The sequence below is a fragment of the Arvicola amphibius genome, chromosome 12, assembly GCF_903992535.2.
Source record: "Arvicola amphibius chromosome 12, mArvAmp1.2, whole genome shotgun sequence".
NCBI lineage: Eukaryota > Metazoa > Chordata > Mammalia > Rodentia > Cricetidae > Arvicola > Arvicola amphibius.
In genome coordinates, this window is record NC_052058.2 from 193,049 (window position 1) to 218,492 (window position 25,444).

The 25,444-nt window shown below is 37.8% G+C and overlaps 1 protein-coding gene across 3 annotated transcripts in view; it reads left to right on the forward strand.

Moving 5' to 3' along the window:
- Positions 1–259: 259 nt before the first annotated feature.
- Cr1l (complement C3b/C4b receptor 1 like) overlaps positions 260–25,444 on the forward strand; it is a 49,312-nt gene continuing 24,127 nt past the window's right edge. Inside the window, exons 1-7 of one of the 3 annotated variants that reach the window (XM_038348627.1) lie at positions 260–623; positions 9,971–10,150; positions 10,775–10,874; positions 14,114–14,199; positions 17,976–18,371; positions 20,252–20,354; positions 21,889–21,974. In XM_038348627.1, the coding sequence (XP_038204555.1) occupies positions 509–623; positions 9,971–10,150; positions 10,775–10,874; positions 14,114–14,199; positions 17,976–18,371; positions 20,252–20,354; positions 21,889–21,974 (1,066 nt within the window). In that variant the 5' untranslated portion in view covers positions 260–508. The remainder of the gene's footprint in view (positions 624–9,970; positions 10,151–10,774; positions 10,875–14,113; positions 14,200–17,975; positions 18,372–20,251; positions 20,355–21,888; positions 21,975–25,444) is intronic. The other 2 variants (XM_038348626.1, XM_038348625.1) reach the window with 2 other exon arrangements.

Genomic DNA, 25,444 nt, shown 5'->3' on the forward strand with positions numbered 1-25,444 from the left:
ACTCTTATTCCTTTTAAGATGAGAGCTGTTGCGTTGACATATTTATAAAATTTGTCTGATTAACTCATTGCTGTAATTTTTGTTTCCGTGGCACTTTACATCTGAATTCATCATACAGGACCTGCGATTGAAGGCTCTCCATTTAAAAGACAGTTGCAGGTTAACGTTAGGCTCCACCCTTGCGGATTTCAGGGGGTGGGGGAGTAAGGCGGGTTATATGCAAACCGAGTTCCCATAATGCCTTGCTTTCTTTGGAACTGAAAGTACTTAAAATTAGAAAACATACTAGAACTGTCTTGCTAGGTTTTGATCATGTGTCTGCGTCCCTAAAGCGATCTCCCAGGAGATCCATAGAAGTCCCACGAATGAGTAATAAACAAGACCCCGCCCAACAACGGGAAGCGGTGTTGAATAGCTTTATTCCGGAACTCAGCGTCATTTCCCGCACCCTGGGTGTGGTTGCCTTCTCTTTGCCGTTCGACTGGGCTTGATACCGGAGTTGAAGAAAATGAAGGCTTCTCGGAGCTCAGAGCGTCCGTGCCCCGTGGGGCGCCTTGTAGCTTTCTGCTGCGGCGGAGCCCAGCTGGCCATCCTGCTGCTGTTCCTAACGCCATCAATTTTGGGTGAGCCGCAGGGAGGTGCGGGGAGGCAACGACGCGCTGTGCACCGGGACCCGCGGTAAATGGGCACAGCACAGACTCCCGCTCTGATCTAGGGTCCCTATCGGTATCCCCTCCCCTTTCCCATGGGTGAGTGTGGCTCTCTCAGCCCAGATAGTACTCAGTCTCCCACCGGCTTGTCTGTACTGAGTGTAGAGCCAGTTGTAGTGAAAGGAGTCGGTGTGGAGGTTGGGGGATGTCATGAAAGTCTGGGAGACTCAATTTCCCATCCTAGAATTTAGTTGTGAGGAAAATTAATTTGCCTGTGTGTTTCCTCATCCGTGAATCTGAGATATTGAGGTATTTAGTGATGTTGTATTTAATTGGTGTTGTCTAACCCATGTTCTGCTGCTTAATTTACTTCTATCCTGGAGCCCTTATTTATGCATTTCCCTGAAGGCCTAGACAAACAGGTCTAGGGACTGATTATCTTTCACCCCAAATCCTCTTCAACTCAGCTGAGTTCCTACTTTGAGGAAGATTCTCCCACTCCCACCCTAGGTTAGGATTTGAAGAACAGGAAGACCCAAGTTGCAATGAAATATTTGCAAGTAAAAGGGACTATAGAATTTGCATATTACACTTTAGTGATGGTTAAGCACAAAATAGAGTGCCCTTTTTTACCCACTATGGAAATTCTAAGTACCCTTTCTAGGTCTTCAATAAGAATTTTCTCAGAGAAAGACTTCCTTGAAGACTTTTTGCATTGTTTAGACTCATTGACAGTTGAAATGACAGTCTTAAGTGTTTTTGTTCAACTTGGGGTTTAAGCTTTTCCTCTAGACCGATTACATATATTAATTGAACCTTTTTTTTCTGAAAGCAGAAAAAAAAATAAAAACAAAATTTCTGCAAAAAATTGTGTTTAAGTATTTATCTCCCTAGGTACACATAGTAACTGATCAGGAGACAATATGTGATAAAATTTAAATTTTTAGAAACGAAGTATACCAAGAATGTTGGGAATCTTCTATCAGTGCTTAGTGATCTTTGTGGCTTCGTCATCATCTGAAATATGATGAAAAATGGCTGAAATGGTGCTACAGTTTTGCCATAGTTATTAAGATACTGTTACAACCTCAGGCATTATCCTGTGCAAAGAAAATTTACCAAGGTTATCACAGTATCCTTCAAATGTGACTCAGGCTATGAAGTACTTTAGAGAGTTGAAATGAAGAGAATACTACTAGAATGCTTCCACTGGCCACAGCACTTTGTGATTTTAAAAAAATGTGGTGGAGAGCTTCACCTCAAAGGTACACTCATAGAGAAAGTGGTTCTGGGTTTCCAGTCTCTGCTACTTACAGCTGAGGACCTTGGATCCAGCAAGTCAGTTAACAAATGTCCACATGTGTGCCTCTGACAGCATTATCAAAATGTATGAAGCAAAAATGGGCAGATCTGTAAACAGCAATAAATGAATATACTCTTAGAGTTGGAAGCTTCAATAACCCTCTACCAGAACTAGACAGATGTAGCAGGCAGAAAAACAGTAAGGACACAGCAGAACTCAGCATCACACAACAGTAGAATATACCTTCTTCCCAGGCTCATACAGACCATTCACTAAAATAAACCATAATCAGGGCCATAATGGTACAGTAGTTAAGTGTTATTAGAATACTGTTGGAGTTGGTGGACTCTAGCATGCCCTAAGATACTCTTGTAGGATCATTTCTGTTAACAGTTGTGTGAGGAAGACAAAGAAGGGGAGTAGAGTTTGTTTCCTGTGCTTCATAATGCATCTGTTTCCATATTATCAGATGTGTGATTTATAGTTTATATTATCTAATGATAGACAAAATAACCTTCTTACATGTCCTGCACTGAGAAATACTCACTAAAGATGATTATAGTAAGAGTAATTCCAGAAAACAAGGTGGCTGCACTGACTACCCCTTTATTTGCCTAAGGATACACACATATATAAGTTGTATGTGAAACACAGAAGAAGTGCTGATCATATAAAAACAAATAGCAACAACAAAAATCTAGAAACTATCAAGAATACTAGTTGAAATACAGCCTTATATACACTCCTATTAACAAAACCTGTGGGGCCGGGCAGTGGTGGCGCACGCCTTTAATCCCAGCACTTGGGAGGCAGAGGCAGGCGGATCTCTGTGAGTTCGAGACCAGCCTGGTCTACAAGAGCTAGCTCCAGGACAGGCTCTAAAGCTGCAGAGAAACCCTGTCTCGAAAAACCAAAAAAAGAAAAAAAAAACCTGTGATAATATTTTGTCACTTAAGTGTTTTAACTAATGATATTAGATCATTGTGTCTAGTAAAGTATTTAAAATGCTTATTCCAAGCCAGGCAACAGTGGCACACGTCTTTATTCTCCACTAAAGGGTAAAGTATGTAGAATAACAGCAGAGTATAGAGTGTAGCTCAGGTTGACAGCTCATATTTCAGCAGTCATGGAAGTGGTCATGAGTTCACAGTTGTGATGGCTCAGGATGAATCAATCAGTGCCTTAAATGGAACACTTGAAAGTAGGTTATATCTTCCAGGACAAAAAAATGTAGTAAGATCACAATGTATATGCATGCGAACAGCTAAAAGTATGCAGACTATATATTGTTAGCAAGAAGTAATGAAAGTTGTCATGTGCTGTTTACTGGCAGATAAGGGACTGCTGTTGGAAAATGACTCAGCAGTGTCTCAAAAAAATTTCTATCATGTACCTAGGCATTTTACTCCCAGGGTTTTACTTAAGAGAAATAAAAATCTGTGTCCAACAGAGACATCTGCATTAGCTTTTGTAGCTGGGTGGTGTTTTGTTTTGTTGTTTTTAGATTTTATTTTTATTTTATCTTTGTTAGTGTGTATTAGTGTTTGCTTGCATGTATGTCTGTGCACAACATGCATGTAGTGCCTACAGAGGCCAGAGGAGGGCAACAGGTTTCCTTAGACTGGTGTCACATAAGGTTGTGAACTGTCATGTGGGTGCTGGAAATTAAACCTGGGTCTTCTGGAAGATGAGAAAGAGCTCTTAACTGCTGAACCTTCTCTCCACCTCCATCATCCTGCACTGTTGGTAATAGCCAATAAGTAGAAACAACCAAAATGTCCTTCAGTTAAATTATGGCATATTTATCTAACTGAATATTTCTCAGCAATGAAATACATATACCTTGGGTAAATCTCAAAGTAATTACTTTGAAAAACTAGACCAAAGAGAAAACAAAGACTGATATTTGTATGAAAATTTCTTTTAACTGGATGCTGCACTTGGGATTGATTCCCTTGCTGGGACTAATGGGGGAGACAATTATCAGCATTGTATTCATCCTACTTGTCAGCTAGAGAAAAGGTGAAGACATGATATTTGAAATCACAGAAACTTTCACTCAATGGTTTTGTTGCTGTTCTTTCTCTTTTCTCCATATTTATCACAGTGGTTTTCATAGGAATTGTTTTTTTCACTTAGTACGTTTTTTTGTTTTGTCTTGTTTTTGCTGTTATACAGTATTTTCAAAGTGGTAATAACTTTGAAACTTAGAAATATATGAACTCTAACCAAGACTCTGCAAATGAGGACTTCTTGGAATGTAGTCTGTGTGAATTCTTGATGGTACTTATTGGAGTAGACAGAACAGGAAGAGGAAGTGAGGTAGAAGGATCAGTAAGATGCCACGCCTCTCCTAAGTTAGACAGACTGCCATGCCTCTCCTCAGAGAGAAGCCAGACGCGAGGAGCTCCAGCCCAAGATGGACGTATGCTAGAAACTAAATGGTAAGGCACCACTTCGTGGTGCTACACAGATTATTAGATATGGGTTAATCAAGATGTAAGAGGCTGAAAATAATGGGCCAGGCAGTGTTTAAAAGAATACAATTTGTGTGATGTTATTTCGCGTGTTAAGCTAGCCAGGAGGCAGAAAGCTGGGCGGCGGGAACGCAGCCCGCAGCTCCTCACTACAACTTATTTTACAAGTATATTATTTATTTGCTTATGGCAACAAAATACATCTGCTTATAATTGAGTGCTAAGCTCTGGGCCTGGCATTTATGTATAGGAACAAAGGTTATTTGGTCTCTTACCTTCACATTATCTATCTCTGATAGCTATTGAAAGAAATCCTATCAAATGTATACATATTTAAAATAAAAATTATAATAATAAAATATTATTGATATAATAGGGGAAAAGATAATGGATAAGTAAGAACAGGTAGTTTAAGTATGATATTTCTCAGGTTTGGAAAGTGGTATGTTAGCTGAGACCTGGAAGAAGACCAGAAGCTAGAGAGAAATGAAAGATTCCACATAGAATGTTTCAGAGATAGAGGATGAATGCATGTCTGGTAGGAAGTCAGGTTGAACGTGATGATACATACATGTGAAAACACAGAACAGGACACCCATAGTTCAGTGGAGTGTGTGGGGACAGCCACAGCCAGTCTAATAATGGAGGAAAATTAGGACCATGAGCTCTTTTGAAGTAAATCCTCTACTTTAATAGGCAATCCAGAATTGGTCCCCAATTCTAACTCTAACCATTGTCAACAGAAAAAAATATGTAAGCTTTAGGAATTCTTACGACTATTGATTTACGCTTAGAAACCATGATAAGAATTTATGAGGTATAAACCATAATTCCTAGCCCGAATGTGAAATGTATCGTTCAGGAGATCTCAGAAATCATCAGTTGCAAATGTCTTCCAGGGCTTTCCTGACAAAATAGGCTCATTTCCTACAAGTATTGGCAAAAAAATAAACTCTTGGAAAAAATTCCGTATGCCCACTTTAGCTGCATACTTTGAACTGATACTATTTTTTCTTTTATGTGAATAACAATTACAATTTACTAGCACCCCTCTGAGTGTGTGATACTAGTAAATGTTTTACATAAACTTCCTTTGATACTCCTAGGGTATCCTAAACAAATTCCCCAAACTTTATGACCTTAAACAAAAGAATTGTGTTCTCTAATAGTTAATTCTGGATTCCCAAGTCTGGATTGCTGTGTTGCTCCGTAGGCCACGGAGGAAAATGAGTTTCCTTACTCTGTCCAGCTCCCAGATGCCCACATCTCATGACTCATGGCTATTTCCTATTCTTCAAGGCCAGCAACTTTGCATCTTTAAATGTCCTTCCACGTCTTGCAAACCTCTTACCTAAGAACTATTGTGAATACATTTAGTTTTTATGCAGGAAATCCAGAGTAATCTGTAGATCTTAAAATGTTTAGTAATACCTATACAGCTACTTTACCCCAAAATGTCATCTTACATGCTCTAGGGATGAGAACATGGTTATCATTGGGAGGTAGTTACTTAGTGCATTACTTTTCTATTCACTATGATAAAATACCTAACATAAACATTGTAAAGGAGAATGAGCTTTTTTGAGAATTTTGGCTCATGTTTTCAGAGGGTTCAGTCCATGCTGGTTGAAAAGGCATGACAAATGGAGCAGCTGGAAGACTACCTAGCTTCTTGGTTGGTAACAGAACAAGAAACAGAGAACACTGGCCTGACCCCCAAGTGGATATATCATTGAAAGTCATGCCCTTACTGTCCCACGCTGTCAGATTGGCCCCATGTCCCAACCTACCGCCTCCCCAAATAGCTCCCACGACTGGAATGCAAGCGTGACAGTAATGGATATTTATAGACAAACCATAGCAGTTAGCCTATTATGCCTTTCTAGGTAGACTTTCTTGAGTTTAACTACACGAGGGAGTCCATTGCCATTAGCATCCAGTCTAGTAGCAAGTAACTGACATTCAACAAACAGCATATAGTGTCTGTACTGAATATGATTAGCAGTGGTTTAAAGTACATGTTGTATTTAAATGTTTGATAGTAATAGAACAAAGGTTGGAAATAGATGGAGTTAGCATTTTCTATAATTCTTGTTGGGGAAATTATATTGTTGTTAGTAGATTAGTAGATGTTTATATATTGAGATCATGTTATTTTTGAAGCAAAAACAAAAGTACAATAAAAGTAAGTAATAGTAATAAATATAATCACTAATCAAAACAAAATGAAAGCACAAAATCACAAAAGACAAAAACAGTAAGATGTTGATTTAGTCTTAATGTTATTAAATATTAATAGTCAATTCCTATTTAAAGACTGAAGTTGTCACATGACCAAATGTCTGAAGCTATGAGATAAGGGAGCATTAGAGCCATGGCAGACTCACAGGAGTACTTTGAAAGTATTAAGTTTGCTTTCTGTTGCTATGATAAACAGTGACCAAAAGCATCATTGGGTGATGGAGTGGGGAGAAAGGTTTATTTGGCTCACAGGTTATAGTTCATCACCTAGGGAAGGATGCCAAGGCAGAAACTCAAGAGCCTGGAAGCAGAGACCACAAAGGAAAGCTACTTACAAGCTTATTTCCCTACAACCCAGGCCCACCTGCCAAGGAATGGCATCACAGTGGGCAAGGCCCTCCTAAGTCAGTCATTAATCAAGAAAATGCCTCCACAGACATGTACACAGGCAAGTCTTATAAAGGCAGTTTCTCAGTTGAGGTTCCCTTTTCCCAGATAACTCTAGTTTGTGTCAAGTTGACAAAGACTTAACTAGCACAAGATTTTAAAATTTCGGTGAAAACAACAGTTCTTCATATCTTTCAGGTACAAGCTACAAGTTCAGAGTAGCTTCTGGCTCCAGAGATAGATTATATTAGGCCAGAGCTTTGTAAATTTGGATTTCCACAGTTGTTAGGGAAAGAGTATCACATGAAAATGAATGTGGAACAGGAAATTAAATGGGTGTTTTCAGTCTAAATCCAAAGTTTGAGAAGTTATATAAGGCCTCAAATCTCTTTGCATAATTATGACATAGACAAGAGACCTATACTGTTTGAACATACTTATTTAATAAATGGAGCTATTATATATTCTTTTAGACTAAGAATGCCATTAAAAATTGCTGAGACTCTAAAGACATTGTAACCTAAGTTTGAAACATCTGTTATAATGACGCAAAAGTAATACAGACAAAATTAATAATACATATATTTCAAGACACGGCAGGTAGATATGAAAGGGTGGAAAACACCATGTCAAAACAAACCAATGTAAAGCTGCTTGGTAAATGGTATTATGATAGTATGTCTTTAAATAAGTATTATGTGTTTATATTTAAAATTATTGATACAGCGTAGGAGAGATAGTTCAGCAGATAAAGTACTTGTTGTACAAGGATGAGAACTGATATTCAGATCCCCAGAAACTTATGTTGATTCTGGGTGAATGTGTCAGCCCACCTGTAATTCCAGCCTCTGAAAGTACAGACAAGGGATCCCAGGGTAACTGGGCCAGCAAGATTGGCCATATCAGCAAGGTCTGGGTTTCACTGAAAGACCCTGCTTCAATGAGAAAATTGCAAGAGTTGATAGAGGATGATTTTCAACATCACCTCAGGCTTCCATGTGCACATAAACATGCATATGCATGTGCAACCACACAATGCAAAACCTGCATATTTGCATACAAACCAAGCATAGACATACCGCGCAAGCGTACACACACACACACACACACACACACACACACACACAAATCAAATAAAACAATTGAAATACTGGATATCCTATTTAGTTTTATTTCACAAATAAAAATAGAACATGAAGCAAGATTTGTTGTGAAAATTAGAGATATTTTATTATGATAAAAGTTAATCTTTCATGAAATATAGCAATTTAAATTTGCATGTTCTAATACAATATATAAAAAGTTGGGCATAATGAAAAAATAGACAAGTTTATTATAAAATAGAATATTTGAACATGACTCTTTAGCATCTAGTAGAACAAGCAGACCCATCAAAATCAGGAAGTATATAAAATGATTTTAAACCAGCATACATTTTGGAGTTACCAAAGCTGAACATATGCAAAACAATATGCAGTCAGTTTAAAAATTAACTAGAAATACATTGTTCAAAACTTTTTGTATGCCTTAATCTACCCCCTTAAAATTTGAATTAATTAATTGAGAGTTTTGGAAGGAAATTAAGTCATAGCAAAAATGTAATATTTCCAAACATAAAATGATTTTTTCCCAACAGATAATTATTGATTACTTGTTATTTGACCCTAACTGTCAGTTAATTTAATTCTGCTAAGCCTTAAGGGAAGATAACTGAGTCTAGAAGTTAAATAAAAACATGTACTGGAAAATACATTCACAAAATGGAACACAGCTACAGTTTTTGAACTTTATTATTCCCTCCTCCCCCCTACCCCCCTGGCCGAAGTGCTGATCCATTCCTGAATGCAGAGAGGAAGATCATGGGCCAGGAGAGCTAGCTGGTTGACGGAGACTGAGAGGAAGGAGGCAGTGCATGAGTCTGTTTTGGCACAGGAGAGAATGAAAAGTGAGGATAGGAAGGATGGAATCTAAGCACAGGTACTCTCTGATTGGTTGAAATTTGAAACTATGTTGGAGTTTCCCTTCAGCAAAAGACTATTTGTCCTACCTACATTCTATGTTGCATAAGCTACATACACATTGCTTTAAAAAAAAAAAGAGCAGAGGTATCCATAATTCCAGTTCCAGGGGATCCAACATTGTCTTCTGATCTCCAAAGGCACTGCATCCATGAGCTACACATACATGCATTTAAGCACAAGAGTCACAGAATAAAATGAATATATCTTTAAAAATATTTAAGCAGGGGCATTTTTAAAGGAGAGACTTATAGATGATAACTAAAATTATTTTAAAAACTTACTGTAAAAATTCCCATTAAAGGTACTGGAGAGATAGGGGTTAAGGGCACTGCCTATTCTTCTAAAGGTCCTGAGGTCAATTCCCAGTAACCACACAGTGGTGCACAAACATCTGTAATTGTTGCGGGAGCTCCTTCTGCTCCTTTAGCCAATAGCCACTGAGATACCAGCCCATTGGGGCGTGGTCTCTCTTTTTAAAAATGCGGCCACTTCCCTCCGCTCGCTCTCTGGCTTCCGGCTCCGCTTCTGACGACTAGGCTCCCTTCCTGATTGCGCAGAGGGCTGCTGTCTGGGACGGTGATCTGTAAGTTTTTTCCCCTTTAAATAAATAACCATTCTATTAATCATAATTCCAAACTGGTGTGGGATTGTTTGTGATTTACACCATCATCTAATGAGATCTGGTGCCCTCTTCTGGCCTGCAGGCATACATGTAGACAGAACACTGTACATAATAAATACATAAATCTTTAAAAAGAATATTAAAAGAATCATTCCTTTTACTACTATTAGAGTATTCTTTTTCTTCTTTGATCACATCTATAAAGTATATTGGAGAGAAAGAAAAGGTGGAATAAAAGTTCCTCCATTAAGTGTGGTCTCATTCTCCAGGCCAGTGCAAAGCCCCATCATGGTTTCCATTTGCCAACCGTATATCTCAAACCAATGAATCCGAGTTTCCCATTGGAACATCTTTGACGTATGAATGTCGCCCAGGATATATCAAGAGGCAGTTCTCCATCGAATGTGAACAAAACTCAGACTGGACAAGTGCTGAAAATAAGTGTATACGTGAGTAACTGCAGAGGAAGGTGGCAGAGAGTAGATACTTTGTGGCAAATAGTAGAGTCTGTTTCAAGTTCGTCTCGATTTTAATATTATGACACATGTCATTAATAATATTATCTAAGGCATATATAATACATTGATTCATTCTTGTAAGTCATATCTTTATGCTTCTGTCTTCTTAATTGTTGATAAATTTAATAATAGTGGCCATCACAAAGCATGATTGAGGAAAAATACCCTCAGGATATTTCACTTAGTGTATCCAACTTTGCACAAGTGTCACTAAGTAATTAGTAATTCCAAGGCAAATAAATGTATATTTAATAACTAAGAGATGAAAAAAATCCCAGACTTTGAGGCCTGTGAATTGGAAAACTTAAAAGAATGCCTTGGCAATAAATGAAGTATTCATGTTTTTGAAAGTCACCATGTGAAAATAAGAAAGAACTTGGATGGGAGTTCTTTTGGAAAGAAGTATCTGGTGAGTTTCCTCATAGCAAAAATGTGTGAAATCTTACAATTTTGTATGCTCTGTATACAGTAAGTTACAGTCAGGTTAGAACTTTATAAACTAAGAAAAGTTCAGTTTACTTTACTTGGTTCAAAAATTCTGTTTCTTTCTCACAGGTAAATCATGTGCAAATCCTAAAGATCCTCAGAATGGCATAGTACATGTACTCACAGACATTAAGTTTGGATCCAGTATTACCTATACTTGTAATACAGGGTGAGTTGGCATCAACAGCTCTTCATCAAGACTTCTGGAACAGCAGTACTGCCTTCTATCCAAGACTCAGGAAAGACATCTAATTTGTTACTTCCTGATTTGAGTTTTGGTTGTGTTTTGATTTGTTTGTGCTCAAGGCTTTGTTGAACTCAAGGCTTTAAGCATGCTATGCAAGTGCTCTACAGCAAGTCCACACCATCAGAATGTTGCCTAGCCTTAAAAGGCGTCAATATAAGTGTTTAATTCTTGATTGAAATTTGCAAAAGTATAACATGACTAGGTGAAAAAGATATGTTATCCCTGCTGAATAATCAAGACAGCACACGTTAGTCAGCTTTCCGTTACTATAACAAAATAATTGAGATAGTTAAAAGGAAGAAAGGTATCTTTTAATTCATAGTTATAGAAATCTCAGTTCAGTTCATGTTCACTTAACTCTTGGCTTCAACAGGGTTTCTCTGCAGCTTTAGAGCCTGTCCTGGAGCTAGCTCTTGTAGACCAGGCTGGTCTCGAACTCACAGAGATCCGCCTGCCTCTGCCTCCCGAGTGCTGGGATTAAAGGCGTGCGCCACCACCACCCGGCCCACCTCTTAAAGATTCTGCAACAGCCCAGTAAGATCATAGCCTGGGAGACTAAGCCTTTAAACTATGAGCCTTTGGGGGATGTTCCTAACTATGGCAACATACATAGGAAGTAAAACACTCACTGGGTGGTATGGTGCAGACTAAACACACAGTCTTTGCATTGATAAATCCTGAACCAAAAACTGTGAGAAAGGAGTTGAAGAAACCGTGATGGCTGTGAGTTAGCATTGCCATATAGTTCAAGGTAGCTGAAGAGGCAAAAGATAAATTCTTAGATAAATTCCGTTTACTTACTACAACCTTCCAACAAAGGAAGCCTTAGGATCTAATGACTTCACCACTGAATTCTAATTTATTTTATGAGGTCAGTACTATGCTAATACCAAAGCCAGACATAACAACAGAAGGAAATTGCTGGACAATATCCTTAATAAACATGTGTTAAACATTCTCTACAAATTACAAGCAGACAGAATTTATAAGTGCATACACTGGGGCTAATGGGATGAAGCTTCAACATCCATGTAAAAAGCCATCCATGGCTCCATGTGCCTGTAATCCTAGTACTGGGAGAATGAGAGACAGGCAGATCCTAAGAGCATGGTGGCAAGACAGCCTAGCCAAAAGAGTGAGTTTTCAGTCCAGTGAGAGATTTTTTTCCCAAGGTAGTGGACTAAGAGTGATAGAGGAAGATACCTGGCATCTTGCTCTGAGTTCCTTGTGCACACATACGAGCACACTATGTAGCACAATTAATAAAACCCAGAGACAGAAATTGGAGTTCAACTTGAGGTCAGAAAAGCAAAACAATTAGTCACTGGCTCTTACCTCTACCTCAGTCCAAAATGGCGATTCTGCCTCCAGGAATCTCAGAATGAGACTGTAAGTGAGGCATGCACCACTATTGCCCGGTTTCTATGGCAAACTAGTGTGGCTACTGGGATTAAAGGTGTGTGCCACGACTGTTTGATTTGTAAGGCTGATCAATGAGGCTGTTTTACTCTCTGAACTTCAGCAGGCTTTGTTTATTAAAATACAAATGAAATATCACCTCAGCACTATCACATAGACCACATGTATACTCATACAACATACTCACGGTCATACATCATGATTAAGTGGGATTTATCCCTGAATTGAAAACTTGACAATGTACAAATAAAATGTGATATATCACACTGACAGAATGAGTGTAAAAACATAGCCATTACTAGAAGAAAAGATATTTGAAAAGAAATTCAAATTTTCCATTGTTAGAAAAGCTCTTTAAAAGTTAGTCATAAAAGGATTAGAGATTCTGCATATATTTTCCACATACGACAAGCCTACAGCTAACATTGTTCTCAGTGGTGAAAGGCAGTCTTTTCTTTAAGATTAGGAGCACCAAAAGCATTTTTATTATTCTCAAAGGAAAGCTTCCCCTGTCCTATCTCTATAAAACTACCCACTTATTTCTATGGCTCTCCCTGATTTTGGACTTACTTGAATATCCATCAGTAGGTAAGTGGTTAAGGGAATGGTGGTATATCCATGCTATGAGCTCTAACTTATAACAGAAAGGATTGCTTGATAAACCTCCAGTAATTATGCTGAGTAGAAAGCTAATCATATATGGTTACATTCTATATGATTATATAACTTTTTATAAATTATATAATTATAGAAGTAGTCACCAGCAATAAGAATATTCTAGGAAAATTGGGAAAGGGAAGATGAAAAGTGAGTGTCACAGTAACTAGACAGAACAAGAGATCTTGTGTCTATTTTAGTTCTTTCTGTGGTAGAAAATACACAAGCTTACATGTAAAATTGTATCCTCTTTTCCACTGGTTGCTGGTGGCACATGACTTTTCCCCAGCATTCGGATCTCTGAGTTCAAGGCCAGCCTGGACTACAGAGTGAGTTCCAGGACAGTCAAAAAGAAACACAGAGAAATCCTGTCTCAAACAAACAAAAAGGAAAGAAATAAAGAAGAAAAAAAACAAAAAGTTTCTTTCACAGAGGAAAAGGAGCAAGTGAAATTTAAAACACAATCCTTTACAGTTGCACTTCCCAAAATGACATTTTTTTAATAAATCTAACATAATAGTTATAAGAATTAAGTTGCTGTAAAATAAGTGTCATGACTTGTTTTAATTTTATGACATACTAAACAATTTACAGCATATTAATTGAATATTTCTGACTTTAATCAAGTATTGCTGTTTTTGTTCAACTTCGGTCAGATTTGAGTTCCTAGGTTCTATGTTAATGAATCTTACTGATAAGGCATATCCTTATCTAGGCATTCACATTACTGTTTTCAAGGTATAAATGAATTCATTCATATTAGTATAATATACATATACACATGACATTTCTTTTGCCCTCAAGAAGCTTGTAATGTCTTTAAAAATAAGATTTATAGGAAACAATTATAATTTATTGCAGATTGCATGATAACATAATAAAAAGAAAGATCTCATTTGGTTAGGAATGCATTAAGATGAAAATCAAAAAGTCCAAAGAAGGATGTAAGATTTCAGAACTCATGGTCTCTTTGACAAGAAAAGAAAAAAATGTCCTGAAGCTTTCAAGGTAGTAATCTCTGGGAAGCAACAATTTAAGCAGGCAATTACTTATGATTTAATTAACATTCTTTATTCTGTGTATAGATACCGCCTCATTGGTTCCCCCACTGCTGTGTGCATAATCTTAGATAACGGTCTCTCTTGGGATAATGAGGCACCTATTTGTGACAGTAAGTTGAAATTTTTATTTCTATCACCTTTACTTATGTACTTTAAATTTTCTCTGGAATTATATAATTTTTGCAGATCTAAGATTGAACCCTAGAGATGAATAATTTGCATTGGTAATGATTTTAAGGTCAATTTTGTTATATGTATTTCTGATCTTGATTAAGGTATTGTGATTGTGTAGTTCATTTTAAAAATGCAATGTATAATTAGGAAATATAGGTTGTTAATGGATAATCATCGATAATACTCAAGCTGTAGTCATATTAGTTAGATTTTCTAGATATATAGAGATATATTTCAGTTAGATAGGCATTCCTAATATCTTTCAAAGACTACAGAATATGGCATTTAAATGTTTTAATAACTTAGGGCTTTTCATGACAATGAGACACATCTTCTCCTGGCAGCACCAATCTACTTCAAGAGGAAGATGGGCATCGAAGAGGCTCCTTATGGAGTTTGATAGCCATTTGGGCAAGAAACTGCTTTTGCCTGGACTGTTGGCATAAACTGGACACAAAGAACCCACAGAAAGAGGACTGTTGAACTTGCCTAAAGATGAGATGATCTTTCAGGGTTCCTGATTCATGAAAGAGTCTGTGAGACATTCTGCAGAACACAGCAGAAAGTGACTGAACTGTCTTTGTAATTTCCTGCTTCATGGAAATGTCTGCTGGAACCTATGGGTCTGTAGGCTGAAGATGGATGCCCCAACGGTACAGAGGAAGTTTGGGTGACTGTCCAGGCAGCGAGATGTCTCTGTCATTTCTAGAGTTTTGGAAGTAGCTTACTTCTTGTTCACCTAGGTAATATTGTGTCCTTCTGGAGTCTTTGATGGAGTTGAAGAATAGATAGTTATAGTTTTTCTTAGTTATGATAAAAGATAAAGTAGATATAAATACTGTAACTGTAATTCTTACTTGATAACTGTTTTTTTATATGTAATTTTGCTATGTTAAAGTTAAAGCCTTCTTTTTTTTGTTTAAACAGAAAAAGGGGAAATGATGTAGGAGAGCCTTCTGTCTGTGTTGATTTCATTCGTTAATAAAGAAACTGCCTTGGCCCATTTAATAGGCCAGCCCTTAGGTGGGTGGAGTAGACAGAAGAAGGAAGTGAGGTAGATGGCTCAGACAATTGCCCTGCCTCTCCTCTCTGGGACAGTCACCATGAAGCCAGACACCAGGTCAGATGTGCTGAATCTTTTCCGGTAAGACACCACTTCGTGGTGCTACACAGATTATTAGAAATGGGTTAAAGCAAGATATGTGAGAATTAGACAATAAGAGGCTGGAACTAATGGGCCAGGCAGTGTTTAAATGAATACATTTTGTGTGTTGTTAATTTGGGGCATAAGCTAGCCAGGCAGCTGGGAGCAGAGTGGCGGGAACACGGCCCGCCGCTCATCACTACAGAACCCAGGGTCTCATGCCTGTTAGGAAGTACTCTACCACAGATGTCAACCTAAAGCCCTATAAGGGATTTTAAAAATTGTTGTTAAAATTCCTCTTGTATAATCTGTTTTTCAAGAAAATGAAGACGTTCTGGCTAGTTTTGTCTCAACTTGACATAAGCTAGAGTAAGCCTGTAAGGCATTTTCTTAATAGTGATCTATGTGGGAGAGCCTATTCCATTGTGGGTAGTGTCAGTCCTGGGCTAGTGGTCCTGGGTTCTATAAAAAAAGCTGGCTGAGCAAGCCATGAGGAACATAAGCTTCCATGGCCTCTGCATCAGCATGTGCCTCAGGTTTCTTCCTGATTAGAGTTCCTGCCCTAGCTTCTCTCGGTAGAATGTTTTAGGATGTAAGCCAAATGAACTATTTCCTTCTCAAGTTGCTTTTGGTCATGTTTTTTCATCACAGCAATGTAACTCTAAGACAGAAGACTATTACAACATTCTTGAACTACAGCATTCTTTAAGTTCTCCTTGGTCCTGGGATGTTCCTTTTCTAACTGTAGAATGTAAATGTAAAATGTCTTCCAATCTTATCTTTATCTCAGTTCACCTTAAGTTATGTTTGTTTTACAATCTCTAATATAACTATCTTCCTGCTTGGCAAATTAATAAAATTTTTGTCCATATTTTTCAAGGTTAGTGAAGCTGTGGGCTAACCTACACTTTCACATATTGTGAACCAAGTTTCTGTCCTGCCCAGACCTACAGCCATTCAGTCCCAAAGAAACACACAGAGGCTTATAACAATTATAGTCTGTTTGGCCTATTAGCCCAGGCTTATTATTAACTAGCGCCTACAACTTAAATTAACCCATAATTCTTGTCTCTGTTTAGCCTCGTGGTGTGGTATCTTTTATCAGTGCAACATTCTCATCTTGTTTCCTCTGCATCTGGGTGGTGACTGCCTCTGGCCTTTCCTTTTCCCAGAATTCTCCTAGTCTGGTTGCCCCACCTGTACTTTCTGCCTGACTACTAGCCATCATTGTTTTATTAAACCAATACCATTAACAAATTTTTACAGTGTACAAAAGCTTTATCCCACAGCAGCATATGGAACATTTAAACACACACATTTTATGTAAAAAAGAATCAAAATTCAAACTGCATGTATTCTCCTATTAAAACACAGCTGTAGCTGTTTCTGTACTTTTATCTGTCTATTTACCTAAAATTTCTATAACTTAAGCCCACTAAATAGCTCTAAGTCCCTTGGGTAAAAGCTAGAGGAAATTTTGGTATACTTGATAGTAGGCTATGTCCTGCAGAATATCATTTCCTGTTTATGTGAGTTTTTCTAGACCTATAAACTAACTCAACCTCTTTTACAATAATTCACTGTATATTTTTGTCCACCAGCCCGAGATTTCACAAATAAGTCATATAACACTGTCCATAGTTACATGATGAAGATCTTGATAGTCAGATCATTCTGTTGTTTCCATAGCATAATACTAATGATCAAAATATCTAAAATGATTTGAGTTTTCATTGATACTAACTCTTCATAATTGTGGAATGACTGTTCAAACCTTGTATGCATTATTTACTAGTTTATTTACTTATTTTATAGAAATTCTTGTACATAATTTCATATTTTCCAATAAATAAAACAAGTATGTTTTCTTTTAGTCTATGGCCTGTCTTTTTTTTCTTTTTGAAAATAGAAATTCTTACGCCGGCGGTGGTGGCGCACGCCTTTAATCCCAGCACTCGGGAGGCAGAGGCAGGCGGATCTCCGAGTTCGAGGCCAGCCTGGTCTACAAGAGCTAGTTCCAGGACAGGCTCTAGAAATTACAGGGAAACCCTGTCTCGAAAAAAACAAAAAAAAACAAACAAAAAAAGAAAATAGAAATTCTTCATTTTAATATTGTTAACTTTCTAATTTTCTCCTCCTAGTTACTGATTTTTCTGTTCAAGAAATCTTTGTGTATTTTGATGACATTTTTTCCATCTTATACTCTAAAAACTTTGTTGCTAATATTACTTTTTCAAATTTTCATTTCAGTTAACAACAGATTTGCAAATTAATAGACAAGAAGAAAAATCTGAAAGCTGATATAAACTCTGTAATATGATTAAAGAGCTATTTCAAATGAGGTCAATTGTATTTGTAACTTCATGTGTTTATAAGAAAAAAGTAGGAAAAGTTTATAAAAAAGTTTATAACGTGCACCTAAATAACAATTTAAAACTCATCTACAAGTCAGTAAATATTAAATGCTTTTAATGAACATTTAAACTCATTTATAATAAGTATCTTCAATTCAGTGATTCATTGGATTTCCTCTATTTATATAAAATTTAATCTGTTTTCTTTGCCTAGGAATTCCTTGTGAAGCACCCCAACCCATTACCAATGGAGAGTTCCTTGTTCCTATAGAAGATTTTTATTATGGAATGGTGGTCACCTATGGCTGCAAAACTGGTGATAGAGGGAAGAAGCTCTTTAATCTCGTGGGTGAGCCATCCTTACACTGTACCAGCAATGATGGTGAAGTTGGAGTCTGGAGTGGCCCTCCTCCTCAGTGCATTGAACTCGGCAAATGTACACCTCCCCATGTTGAAAATGCAGTCATGGTGTCTGAAAGCAGAAGCTTGTTTTCCTTAAGAGATACTGTGGAGTTTAGATGTCAGCCTGGCTTTATCATGGAAGGAATCAGCAGTGTACAGTGTCAAAAACTAAACAAATGGCAGCCAGAGTTACCAAGCTGCTTCAAAGGTAAGTCTGATCAGGGTTTGGGGAACCTGCAATGCCATGGGGTGTTGGGAGGACCAGAGATAAAGGTTGGTTCTGGAAGAGGGTGTATGGTGAACAGGTTGGATGAATAAATTTTCTTGGAAGGGAATGTGAAATCAAGAAGGGTCATGTGTTGTGAGTGTTTGTGCACCCTACAACACATCCATTCAAATTGAGAAGGAGCTAAATATGAACAAGGAATGTGATACATCTTGGGAATTCTCATACACAGAAGTTCTTTTCATGTATTGCCATCTCCAGCCCTTATCAGTTATTCATATGCATAGTATTTACTAATATGTAATGAGTGATCCATGGCTAGTCATATTAAATGCATGCATATTTAATTCATAAAATGAAGCTATGGGGTGGTTATTATTTCTTCCATATTGAGGCTTAGGGGTTAAATAATTTTCTAAGACAATATAGATACTAACTTACAGAGCAAAAATTAAAATCCAAGTCTTTCCATCTGGCAGATCCTCCCAAGGAATGAAGACTTTCCTGTAGGTGATAATGGGTTATAAAGATATTAGAAGGACAGGAAGAATAAAAGGAAAACAATGTTTCCAAAGATCAGGGAACTACTGCCACTACAAGGAATAGAGCTGACATAGCTGGTCCTACCCTGGTTGACACTGTCAACCTCTGTCATGGCTGACACAGCCAGACCCTACTACTGCCTCCAGGATAGAGCCAGTCCTTGCTGTCACTAGTGTTGCTGACTGCTCCTCACTTGAGAGATCATCAAGGCTGGCTCAACTGATGCTGCCCCTGGATGCATAAAGGTGTCTATCACATCTCTTGTCCTTTAGTTTGATATATATGTCTTCCAGGTGGCAGAACTTAATTAGAGCCCCTAGAGCAGTGGTTTTCTATCTGTGTTGGGATCCATTTGGCAAACCTTATCTCTAAAAATATTTACATTATGATTCAGTAAAAGTAACAAAATTACAGTTATGAAGTAGCAACAAAAAAGATTTTCTGAGTGGGGGTCACCAGAACATGAGGAACTACTATTCAAGGACCACAGCTTTAGGAAGGTTGAGAACCACTGTCCTACAGCAAAGAAGTTGTAGTGTTCATGTTTTTACCCATAACAATCAAAAGGCAATATATAGTATGAAACTGAGAATCAATAGAAATTTAACCAGTCTATTCTTTAAATATCACAGCTCATTTATTAGTCAAGGGGAACTCTTGAAAGACGAGCCCTCAAAACAATTATTATAACATCAAAAATACTTGAAAATCCTTAAGAAAGTCATTTATTCTGGACCAATATTCTAATGTTCAAGGCTAGCCTGCTCAACAGAGCTAGTTCAGGACAGTCAAGGCTACACAAAGAAACCCTGTCTTGAAAAACAAAACAAAAAAGAAATTGGGAGTGTTATAACCTTAATGTACATCTTAGAGAGAAAACAATAAGCTCAAAATTTATCAGTTATAGTCACATTGTCTTCATTGTATAGTCACTTTTGGCAGAAAGGTTGTTTATTTTGTCATATATAAATAAAGCTGTTCCTTTTTTTTCTTCTTTTATTTCCTATATATAGTTGGATCCTCTTGGCATGTGTGATCCAGTTTACCACTGAGGGAATTTTTTTTCACATCATGAAACTTCTTTCCCTTAACATATCACCTGCCTCTAGAAATCCAACACTAGGAGTATGCCCCCAAACAAAGATGATTTTTTTTATCCAAAGCTGAAACTGCTCTTGCACTATGCGCCAGGCTACACATTAGAGTCCTGTGTGCCCCACATGTGCAGGTCTCCAGACTGTCATCTGGTTTGATAGTTATGGCTTGTGTTTTTATTTTCCACACACTGCTAATATTTCTGTTTGACTCTTTTTCTCCAGTGAAATCCTGTGGTCCTTTCCTGGACCCACTTCCTAATGGGAATGTACTATTTCCACTAAATCTTCAAATTGGGGCTAAAGTGTCCTTCATTTGTAATAAAGGGTAAGTGTGAGCAGGCCCAATCTGTCTGACCTTGTCTGAAGTATGGGGAGGTTGGTATGGGGATGACAACTTCTGATATTGTTTATAGGAAAGACTGGTAACTTGTGGAATTCATAAAAGGAGATATGAAGGAAAAGCTGGGATGTTTCTTAAATGACAGATTCAAAAACAAGTGTATCTACTGGTTTTAAATATATAGGTAATGCACTAAGTGAAAGAAATCATTTTCTAAATAGAAAATAGTGCTAGTAATTTGGGGAGAAATTATATGTTACAAAAGCTTATACAAATAACAATGTATTTGGCAATGTATTGAGGGAAAATAATGCTTTATTAATAGAATTTATAAGAGAAACAAAAATAAGGTGCAGTGTTTTAAAGTCCAGCCATGTGTCATTAGACCAGCAACAGGCTGTGGGCTCTGAAATGAGAGCATGGCATCCAATGTTAATATTTTAGGTGAGGTCATAAACATTCTTCACAGCAGACATGCCTCTGTCTGTTGCTGGAGGTCCTTCCGCTCCTTTAGCCAATAGCCGCTGAGATACCAGCCCATTGGGGCGTGGTCTCTCTCTTTAAAAATGCGGCCACTTCCCTCCCTCCTGTCAGGAGTTCAAGGGTCCTGGTCTCTGTAGTGAGATTTCCAGGACAGCTGGGGCTTTGTAGAGAGAGCCTGTGGAGGGAAGTGCGCATTTTTAAAGAGAGACCACGCTCCAATGGGCTGGTATCTAAGCGGCTATTGGCTGAAGGAGCGGAAGGAGCTCCCGCATCATCTGTCAAACTACCAATCCTCAACAACAAAGAACCTGCTCTCCAGCGCTTCACAGAATCCTTGGCAGCACCAAGTACCAGGATCAAATAAGAATTAGGAGGGCATAAGGGTTTAAACATCCTTTGAGAATTTTGGATGGCTTTATACAAAAGTTGGCTCCTCTCCACTTTTTATTTTTCTCTCCAGTCCCAGTGCTTTAAAAGGAAAGACCAAGAAACAGAAACAAAAACAAACAAACAAAAGAAGACCTGTACTTAAAAGAAGCCTACTTCTCTGAATTACTGAGAAAATAAGTGTAACTTATTCTTCAGTAGCCCAGCATGCTGTAGTGAGCTTGCTAGACAAAAATAGCAGAAACTGAGACATAAGAACAATCTCTATTTCCTACCAGTTAACTCAGCTTTCCCAGTGCCAGAGTTGGCAAGGTGTTGCGTTAGCAGTCTGGGTTTGCAGTTGAGACAGTGAGCAGTACTGGATTCCTTTTAGCATGATCAGTGCTGAGTAAGGGTCCAGGGTCTAGCTGTGCCCTGACTGCTTTCTTTAGGTTAAGCTAGGACTTTATATGACAAGTCTCTTTGCCTTGCAATTCTGTTTTACTCACCCGCTGGAAGCTGTGATAGTTGAGTGGCTTAGCATCTACACACCCTTTCCACCTCCTGGTTCCATTTCCTTAAAATCCTCAGATGCTTTTTTGACTAGACTGGAAAATGAGTATTACTCAGACCAAATCATTTTACAGTACACTACCATTTTCTTCCTTAGGTTTCAATTAAAAGGAAATTCTGCTAGTTACTGTATTCTGGCTGGAAGGGACAGTATTTGGAATAGCAGTGTTCCTGTGTGTGAACGTGAGTATATATAGCAATACTCTAATGTAGTTGCTCTCCCTAACTTCTTGTATTTTAACCCATAATCCTCCCTTTCAGTATTTCTTCCATATTCTAGTCCAACTTACTGACAGAAGTTGATTACTTTAATAAAATTTTGTTTTTATTATCTCCTTGCTTTGGAAACTCTTTGATTAGCTTCCATCATTCTAAATTTTGTGTTTATATGTAAAATTTCCTGTGTAGTTTGCTACTAGGACAAGAAAGACTTTGACAAGTTTCTGTTCTCTTTCCTCCCCTTCTTGCTTCCTTGTGTTTTTCTTTTATGTTCTGCCATCAATATGCAATCACTTATTCATATTTATTTGGTAATATACATATATAAAACAAATGTCCACTTAATCAATTATTGAGCAAAAATTATGTGTTTTATTTTCACCTGCACTGGAATTATTTTTTTTTTTTTTTTTTTTTTTTTTTTTTTTTTTTTGATTTTTCGAGACAGGGTTTCCCTGTAGTTTCTAGAGCCTGTCCTGGACCTAGCTCTTGTAGACCAGGCTGGTCTCGAACTCACAGAGATCCGCCTGCCTCTGCCTCCCGAGTGCTGGGATTAAAGGCCTGCGCCACCACCGCCCGCTGCACTGGAATTATAATGGTGATCAAAATGAGCTAATTTTCTGACTCCATATTATATGTACTTAAGTAGGAAGATGAACAAGAAACAAATTAAATACTATGGAGTTAATACATCAGATAATAGGTAATAGATCAGAGGAAATGAGAATGAGGAAAATGAGGTAAATCACATCAGACTGAGTAGGCAAGGTAACATTCTTAAAGTCTCAACATAAACATAAAATATGCTGAAATACTAAGAAATAATATTAAAAAGAAAAGCTCTTGTACAAAACCACAGCTTATTTCTCCTACTTGTTACTTGTTCTATAAAAATTTTCCAAAGGTTTGCCAACACTTTAAAAATATTAATTTTATGTGTATGGGTGTTTTGCCCGCATGTATGTCTGTGCATTGTGTGCATGCCTATTGCCACAGAGGCCAGAAAAGGGTGTCAGATTCACTAAACTTGGAGTCACAGATGGTTTTAAGCCACTGCCAAAGTGTTGGGAATAAAACCCAGGTCCTGTGGGAGAGTAGTCAGAGCTTATAACCATGGAGCCATTTCTCTAGTCCCAGTGGTTTTTGTTTTAACAGTAAATTTTAAGTCTCTTATAGGCCATAGACGTGCACTTCATAAGTTGCCGGCTTCTCTGAATTACTTGGAAAAGCAAGACTTTTCTTCTTTTTCTTTCTATCGCTTTCCTAACATTTTGTACTCACTTTGTGTGTAATTCCCCTCCTCACCGTGAGGCTGCGAGTCTGTCTTGTGGCCGATTTCCATGCTTGCTTAACTCAGACAGCATAGGGTTTTTTTCTTTTTCATTCACTTCACCCTTTGCATCTCCATCTTCTTCCAAGCAGCTGCTGACATTTACAACTTGCATGTTCTGGATTTTTTTTTTTTAAGTCTAAAAAAAAAATTATCCTCAAGCTTTAAAAAAAATGAATAAATCAGGGCTGGAGAGATGGCTCAGAGGTTAAGAGCATTGCCTGCTCTTTCAAAGGTCCTGAGTTCAATTCCCAGCAACCACATGGTGGCTCACAACTATCTGTAATGGGGTCTGGTGCCCTCTAATGGCCTGCAGGCATACACACAGACAGAATACTGTATACATAATAAATAAATAAATATTTAAAAAAGATTTAAAAAAATGAATAAATCAACCAATCTTTAGTAGCTAGAAATCTACTTGAGCATCTTATGATGCTTTCCAGAACATACTGTGCGTGTGTGTGTGTGTGTGTGTGTGTGTGTGTGTGTGTGTGTGTGATCTTTGCTATCCAGGAAACTGGATGGAAGCAGTATGACCAATGGCTCTTTTACCGCCATGCACTAGAACTCTGACATATTTCCTGTTTTTTTCCAGTCATTGTGAAACTACTGTAATAATGAGACTGATGATTGGCATCAGTGAGTCATTAAGGAAAGATCTCATTTCTTTAAGATGTTTAGTATACATGGAATGCATTTTAGAAAGATGCCCTAAGAATGTACGCTCCTCTGAAGATAAAGATCTGCCAGCACTCTTCTCTCCTGTTTCCCCCAGTTGCTGGTAAAGGCTGAAACAAGAGTGACTCCAAGCCAAAGCAGATACTTAGCCTAACCTGGCCATCTCCTGTGATCAGATCATTGACTACCGCAGTTGTCACTAGAGAGCCTTCATCCAGTACCTGATGGGAGCAGATGCAGAGTCCACAGACAAACATTAGGGTTGTAGGGTGCAGAGGGGTCAAGGTCATAAAAAGAAAACCCACAGAAACAAGTGACCTGACTCAGGAATTCAGAGTCTGAGCCAACAACCAGGAGTAGGGCCTGTCTCTAATGCTTTGGCTGCCTCTTAGGAACCTATTCCTCATACTGGATTGCCTTGCCCAGCCTGAATACAAGGAAAGGTGCTTAGTTAGTCTTACTGCAATTTGATATGCCATGCTTTGTTGATACTCATGTGAGGCTTGCTCCTTTCTGAACATAAATAGAGGAGGGGGGCGGGCGGAGGAAGACTACAAAGGCAGCTTTACTGGTCACTGTGTCTTAGCTGGAATGAACAGCAGTGTGGCTGTGTGTGGATGTCAGTAGAAAGAATACCTTAACCATGCAACCTGGATTGCACTCCTGATTTTCTTTCCCAGTGTGTTTTCCCTCATAGAATTACCTGTTACCTATACATCTTTACTAAACTACTTATTTGTTGGAAGAATTTCAAGAAAAGCCTTATAAGTAGGTATTTGTGGTTTATCAACATGTGGTATGTTGATGTTGAATTTTGTGGGGAATATGTAGGAAGAAACTAGGTGATATAAAAGTACATGAAATTATACCTATTTTATGTATTTATTAGTTTTGTCATTGGGGGTTGATCTCTCTTAAATTGCCATGCTCTCTTACCCCCTCACTGATGTATTTATTAGGCCTGTTGTCTACTCTGTGGTATTTACTGACAAAGGCTTCTGTGTCAGGACTTTGTATGTGTGGAAAGATCAGCGAATAGGTTAGAGTCATCCGTTTTTCAGTTGGGAAACAAATAAGGAACAGGAAAATAAATATTTTTTTAAAAAAATCACAGTATATAACTAGCATGATAAATAGTAAAGTGTGATAAAATAAAATTTATATAAGAATTTATTATAGTACAGGAAGTGGGAGTAGTAAGTCAGTCTTTAACATGATGGAGGATCCTTTATTTCCGAACCACATGCTTACAAAAAACACCAAGGATTCAGAAATTTGTAAATCGATTACACATTACTTGTCTGTCTTACTTAATGTCCTAAAGCAAAGCAAGCCAGTTTTCAAAATTTTAATTTTCCTTTTGATTATTAAATGTCCATTTCAAGAAAGATTTATTAAAATACATGGCTAGATACCTATTTGT